This window comes from Solenopsis invicta, unplaced genomic scaffold (assembly GCF_016802725.1).
Source record: "Solenopsis invicta isolate M01_SB unplaced genomic scaffold, UNIL_Sinv_3.0 scaffold_3073, whole genome shotgun sequence".
NCBI classification, from domain to species: Eukaryota; Metazoa; Arthropoda; class Insecta; order Hymenoptera; family Formicidae; genus Solenopsis; species Solenopsis invicta.
In genome coordinates, this window is record NW_024105266.1 from 32,640 (window position 1) to 39,905 (window position 7,266).

At 34.5% G+C, this 7,266-nt stretch overlaps 1 protein-coding gene across 1 annotated transcript; it reads right to left on the reverse strand.

Annotated features, from left to right (window-relative positions):
- Positions 1-1,854: 1,854 nt before the first annotated feature.
- Positions 1,855-3,577, reverse strand: LOC120359891 (acyl-CoA Delta(11) desaturase-like). The gene is made up of 4 exons (XM_039459326.1): positions 3,365-3,577; positions 3,151-3,250; positions 2,266-2,451; positions 1,855-2,155 (listed from the first exon to the last, which is right to left on the reverse strand). Exons 1-4 carry the CDS (start codon positions 3,528-3,530, stop codon positions 1,897-1,899), a joined length of 711 nt encoding a protein of 236 aa, XP_039315260.1. The 5' UTR covers positions 3,531-3,577; the 3' UTR covers positions 1,855-1,896.
- Between the last annotated feature and the right edge of the window lie 3,689 nt (positions 3,578-7,266).

The following is a 7,266-nucleotide window of genomic DNA, read 5'->3' on the forward strand; positions in this document are numbered from 1 at the left end:
TTGATCGAGTTGTAAAGCAATAATTAAATTGATAGATTACATAGAAGAGCGTACATTATAGTTTATACATATATACAGTTTAAGGGATAAACTAAGTAAATATCTAAACTAATAATAAAGTTAATTAATTTTTTTTCTTAACTTTCACTTTTATTCCACGAAAGGGCAAAGACATAATTATTTTATTTGTTAGTTGATTTCTTCTATAGGATACCGAAATTACCAAAAATATTAAGGATACTAAAAATATCGAAATTAATCAAAGAGATAGTGACGTTGCATTAATAAGACATAATAAAAACGTCATTTGACATTACCTTGTTCTTTGGAATTAAATATTGCAACAATATATTGCAATGATATCATTGGAATATTTTAATGTTATTATCACTGTGTAATATCACAGTAATATTTCTGTGATATTTCTGTGATATCAGTGGAATATTTCAATGTCATTATCACTGTGTAATATCACAGTAATATTTCTGTGATATTTCACAGTAATATGTAATATTTCTGTGATATTGCAATGATTCTGTGATATCACAGAAATATTACGTGCTATGTGGGTAATAATAGCAATTCAGTTAAGCATTTTCTTAAGATAATGAGGGGTATATATCAAAATGATTGTTGCATTGTTGCTCAACAATATTTAAATTTAAATTTTGAGAATGTAAATTAATGATATTTGACTAATTTCGTTTATAAAGTCAAAATGTTTTTCATTTTTCTTATGAGTAATCTCGTAAAATAAGAAAAATAAATGTATTTTACATCGAGAATTATTCTTTATCTACAGAAGAGATGCAAAATATGCGTAACAAAACGTGCAGAGTATAAAGTGTTACAGCAAGAAGTAAGAGTTCCGTCAGAAATAATTTTTTTTTGTCTTTCCGCTGGTGAAAAAATCTGCAACAATATACTATAATGCAAATTTTACAAAGATATTTTACAAAAATCAACAAAAATGCTAAAATTAGAATGCTTTTATTAATTTTAACAATTAAATACACATTTCTACGAAATAATAATTTCTACAAATTTGTATTTTTAGTAGAACTTTGTACTGGCTCATAGAAATTGTTTCCGGATGAATTACTTTATAGTAGAAGAAATTTGTAGAATGTTGTAGTTCATCAAAGTTTTATTGAGAAATTTATCGCAGAAACAACACACTACAAAAATACAAAAATTTACAAAAATTTATAAAAGTGTTCCAATTCTAGCTTTTTTGTAGATTTTTGTAGCAATTTTTAAATTTGTGCAGAATTTTTTCAGCCTGGATCATCGCTACGGTTTTACATCACAAACTGTTACAAAATAAAAATACTACGAAATTAAGGAGGTCAAAGAGAATAAATATACGATTGTAAATGTGCAAATTCCAATTCAAAAATAATATTTATTTCCATAACTCCCTTTTTACATATACCGAAATTGAAAACGTAGACATGAGCTTAAAAAAATTTTTTTTATCAAGTTTGTAATTTCATATTTAGTTACTTGAAATGTCATAGAAATATGTAACCTTCATTTTCAAAAATATTGTTATAACTTGTGCATAAAATAACCATAACTCTTATAAATTACACAATTCTGGATTTCCATCCATTTAATTGTCTATTTCCAAGGTAAAATATTACTTTTTCCTTCGTATATTATCATATCAACTTTTTTAAAGTAAATGTATAATACCATTTTTTGACTTAAAATTAATTCATATTTGAATAAAAAAATAGTATAATTCACAATTTGACAATTAATTTTATATCTCAAAGAAAATTCGAATTATTAAATTATAAATTAACTTTTACAAAAAATCTTATAATATCTTAAAATTGCATATGAAAAAAGAACTAAGAAAAACTGTAAACCAAAAATTATTTTATTGATTTAATTATAATTATACTGTTTGACCCATTTTCCGTCGCCCGTTCTCTTCATACGTTTTCTTATCGTTTCATCCGATGCATATTTCAAATCGTGGGCCCAACCGATTTTTTCGAAAAATTCGATAAACATTTTTGTTAAATTAAGCATACTTTTTAATTCAATAGATCTATAATCCCCCGGAAAGACGTGATGATAGTTGTGCCATCCTTCTCCCGAGGAAAATATAGAAAAAATTAAATTGTCTGCTTGATTTATATATCTGTAACAATCAAGAAAGCAGTTGTAATTAAATGTAAATTGTAATTAAATACAAAATTTGATTTAAAAGTATATTCGGCTATATAAGACTACGAATTGATTGATACTTACTTGTCATATGGTTTATAACCATATCTGTGGCCTATTAAATTAATCATTAAAGCTATATTTAGTAGCAAAATATGACGAAGAACGCCGGGGATTAAGTAGGCGTTTAGCCATTTTTCTTCCCAAAATACGACCGGGATAACGGTTGGCAAAACAAAGCAGAGCAATATCACCAATATCGTATAATATCTGAAATAACAAATTTATTGTAGGTACTTGTTCGATAATAAGATATTATTTTAACTTACATCTACCTAACAAAATCTTGTTTTAAAAAATGTGTCGTATATTAATTTTCCAAAATTCCTAACAAAAATCTTATTTAAAATAAAGAATTAAATAAAAGTAATCTCTAAACAAAAAATGCTTCCAAATTAAACTGTCCCAAAACAAAGATTAGATCACAGAGTTAGTCAAGTATTTTATTATATATAGAACACAAAAGTATTTTATCTAACAAAAATCTTTTTTAAAAGAAATTAAAATAAATATTTTTGGATACGGGAAGGTCCCAGATGCGCACAGACCCAATTGGACACCACCAATTATAGCGGCCGATGCCTAGAGTATTTCCGTTGGTTGGGTTAGATTAGATTACGTGATTGGTGGTGTCCGATTGGGTCCGTGCGCATCTGGGACCTTCCCCTATATTAACAATCATATTTACTGATCAACTTATAACTTTGTTCAATCTAGGATTCCGTGATTGTATGGGCCAGGGACCACAGGGTCCACCATAAATTTAGTGATACTGACGCCGACGGGAAGGTCCCAGATGCGCACGGACCCAATCGGACACCACCAATCACGTAATCTAATCTAACCCAACCAACGGAAATACTCTAGGCATCGGCCGCTATAATTGGTGGTGTCCAATTGGGTCTGTGCGCATCTGGGACCTTCCCCTTGGCTTTGTAGGATCGATGGGACCAAAGTCGATGAGCCCCAGCTGAGATTCCCAAAAGGCTAAATTCGTATAAAAAAATTGCTGCAATCGAAAAAATCGTGACGTTACACACAAGCGTTTTATTATTTTTGTTGTATAATTATTTTGCGAGCAAGTAATTAAAAGTACTACGCAATAAAATTAAACTATACTCACCGAAAAAAATAGTCATATATTTCGCCGATGTAAATGAGAGGTAAAGTCCACCCAGGGCACCAAGATGTAGCAACGATAAAACAATTACATTACGCCATACTATTGGTCTATTGAATTTCGGTTTTTCTTCAAGTTCCTTATTTACTTGTGTTGGTTTTAACGCCATTGTTACACAGTCTATTAACAAAAATTATTTAAATAAAGTTTTTTTAATAAAATATATTTTATGAAATGTTCGTAAAATCTTTTTTTGTGGCATTTGTTTGTCTACACGATAATTTTTCATTGAGCTACAGCTGTTTGAAAATAGTCTAATTTTTGGTTTCTGGAATAAAGTGTTCCCTATTTTTTTTTTTTTTTAGTAATGTATATGTTACATAATTTCAAATTTTAATTTTGAAATTAAAACGCAATTAAAACCAAAGTTTTAGCAAGAAAAATAAAGTATCCCTGATTAAAAAGACCGATAGAAAACGATAGAAAGTATCAGAAACCTGATTCAAAACAATAGAATTCTATCGTTGCCACCCTTGGATAGGACCAAGTGCGGTATTTCTTAAAACGACGATGGATGACGATGTCGGTAGACCAAATAAAAAGGGTCATTATTGAATAAACGTATAATTTATTCAAATATAAAAAAAAGAAAAGATTACAAGTTGTACAATATGTTTGTTTTACAATTATAGGGCGTAATCTAGCTTACGTATATAATACAATTTTTGTATTGTATATTAGTGTATGTGTGTGTGTGTGTGTGGCAGTTTCTTAATCTCTACTGTGGAAGGCGGAAACATAGTGTTACGTCCCGACCGAGCGCGGTCGCCGTTCGGCGGAATACGCGTGTTTCGGCGAAACTGGCTGTTTCGAAGCCTAAGCTCCGGGGTCTCCACAGCCCAGGAGCGGATCGCGTGGCCGGATTATCCGGCGGCGGGCCCGATTCTCCGCGACCGGTGGCCAAGGGGGGAGGTTTTTTATAACTTTAAAAGGTGTGTCGCGAGAGCGCGAGTATAGTTGCGTCAGGATCGTTCCAGGGACTACCTCCCTCTCGGACTAAATACGTTACAAAGTCCTCCAACTCGTGAGGGCAGCGGTCACAATCTAGAGAGTGCCGGCGGGCGGCTACAGGCGCGTGACAGAAATCGCACTTTTGCGGATTATATAAATGGCCGAGATGGATATAGTGCGTAATTACCCCGAGGTAATTTCCCTTTTTGGTGCTCGAATGCTTGCCTTTGCACTCGAGGCATATTATCATTGATTCATCGTCATTGCGAAAATACAGAGAGGTTACGCACCGGGCACTGCGTAACCATGTATCGAACGTGCGATTTGCTTCGCGTTGGACACGAGCTGAGTAAATGGCAATGCGCGGCGGGGGGCACATGCTTTAGTTTAGCGTATGTGGTCACTACTCCTCGGAAATGAACACTTGAACGTTTCTTCGATTTCTATAACGGTAGGCTCGATCTTAAGATACGGCTTGTCATCCGAATTAAATAAATGACGCGCGAGGTCGGTTAGTGCTTTATAGCATTCAGCGCAGGCGATCGCGGTTTCTGGGTATGAGATTAGAGCGCGGCACGATGAGCACCATACGCATTCGTCCCCGCCGATAATTAAGCGATGGCGCGTGACGGAATCGTAATATAAACGGTCGCGTTCGGATGTTTTACTGTAGCAGTTATCGCAAATTATAATCTGGCTGAGTTGATGTCTGTAGAAATTAGCTAAGCTACAAACCCCGGAGTATAGCCAGCGGAAATAAGGGGTCGCGGTTGAGAGGTACGGGTTATATGACATTCTTTATTGGGACGTTGCGACTTAGTTTTTGAGATAGCGGTTGCTTCCGAGACTGTTGCTTGTGCCTGGGTGGTTCAGGTATTGGGAATAAGTTTCATTTTTCTCCGTGTCTAATGGAGGGTCGCTCGACGGGGTTTCGGCAACCTTTCCGAAAACGAGCTCGTGCGGCGTGTGCCAACCCAGATAGCCAAACGTGAATACTCAATCTAAATCAAATAATTGCAGAAATTAAGTTGCTCGTCAATTGCTATTGGGTGTTTACGATAACTAATCGGATCTCGGATTGGATTGAACAATGGTACTCAACGTAGGTATAGAAAATTTCCCTAGGCTAATCGGATTGACGATTGCTGTTTCAAATGTAATCCGATTGATGACGAAAGCGTGGAGACGCAGAAGCATGCTTGAAAAGTAAGTCTCCTTATTTTTTTAAATAATAACACAAAAAATCCAAGATAAAGTTAAAAAGAATGATTTGAATTTAGATTTATTGTAATTTTTTTGTCTAAACACTGGATTTCGTTTAAATTTCTGTTTGTAAAAATTAATTAATTTATTCTAAAGTTTGTGGTTATATCGGAAACAAATCAAAATTAATAAAACAATTATTAATTAATAGGTACATATTAAAGCATATAATATTTCAAGCATATCATATAGAATTCCTGTTTATTATAAACTTAGTAAAAATAACTTTGAAATTATTCAACTACATTATACATTAATCAATATTAATTTATATGTTAAAAATCAATAATGTCTCTGAAAATGATTTCTTTATTCTTTTCCAGATCGTAAATAAACTTCAACTCCAAGAATAAATAAAAATTACTGGAAAATAGATTGACATGAAAAGGGCATTATTGAACAATATCAATTTGTGCTAACTTAAAATTTGTAAAATCTGCTATTCTTTGTTAGTTGTTCATTAGAGAGTAATAATATAAGAACGGAATATACATAAATAAAATTAAAATAATTGTATGCATATACGAGGTGTGTTCAAAAAGTATCGCGAATTTTGTGTTTTTTCAAAAATTATTTATTTATTCATGAATATCTATTGTCCCCTTCAAAGTAATCCCCATGAGATATTATACACTTGTGCCAACGGTTTTTCCAATCTTCGAAGCACTTCAAAAAATCATTTTTTTTTATCTTGTTCAGCTCCTCCTTCGATGCCGTCTTTATCTCGTCAAGCGTAGCGTAACGTCGTCCTTTCATGGGCCTCTTCAGTTTAGGGAACAAGAAAAAGTCACAGGGGGCCAGATCTGGGGAATACGGTGGCTGCGGCATCATTAGTGTGTTGTTTTTGGCCAAAAAGTCGCGCACAAGCAACGATGTGTGAGCAGGGGCGTTATCGTGGTGCAAAAGCCAATTTTTGTTCTTCCACAAATCCGGGCGTTTCTGGCGGATTGCTTCGCGCAAATTGCGCATAACTTGAAGGTAATATTCCTTATTGACCGTTCTACCCTGTGGCAAGAACTCATGATGCACCACGCCCCTGCAATCAAAGAAAACTGTCAGCAAAACTTTCACATTCGACCGAACTTGGCGCGCTTTTTTCGGTCTTGGTTCGTGCGGCAGCTTCCATTGAGATGATTGAGCTTTGGTTTCCACGTCATAACCATAAACCCACGATTCGTCACCAGTTATGACCCTCTGGAGCAAATTTGGGTCGTCGCGGACAGAGTCCAACATCTCATTAGCAATGTTCATGCGATGCTGTTTTTGGTCGCAATTGAGCAATTTTGGTACGAATTTCGCGGCGACCCGTCTCATGCCCAAATCATTGATAAAAATCGAATGGCACGAGCCAATCGATATGTTTAGGTCCTCAGCAACTTCTCTAACGGTGATTCGACGATTGGCCAATACCATTTTCTCCACTTCATTAATTTTTTCGTCTGTTGTTGAAGGGCTCGGGCGTCCGGCACGCTCTTCGTCGTTCACATCTTCTCGGCCTTCTGAGAACATTTTGTATCACCGATAAACGTTGCTTCGGTTCAAGGTAGCTTCTCCGTATGCCACAGTCAACATTCGGAATGCATCCGCGCACTTAATTTCGTTTTTCACACAAAATTTGATACAGGTTCTTT

Excerpts from the sequence above, each read along its gene's own strand:
- LOC120359891 (XM_039459326.1), bottom strand. The coding sequence starts at position 3,530 with ATGGCGTTAAAACCAACACAAGTAAATAAGGAACTTGAAGAAAAACCG. Across the intron at positions 3,251-3,364 it reads ATATATGACTATTTTTTTCG|CAATTTTTTTATACGAATTT; the intron begins GTGAGTATAGTT and ends TTTCGATTGCAG. Across the intron at positions 2,156-2,265 it reads GGTTATAAACCATATGACAA|ATATATAAATCAAGCAGACA; the intron begins GTAAGTATCAAT and ends TGATTGTTACAG.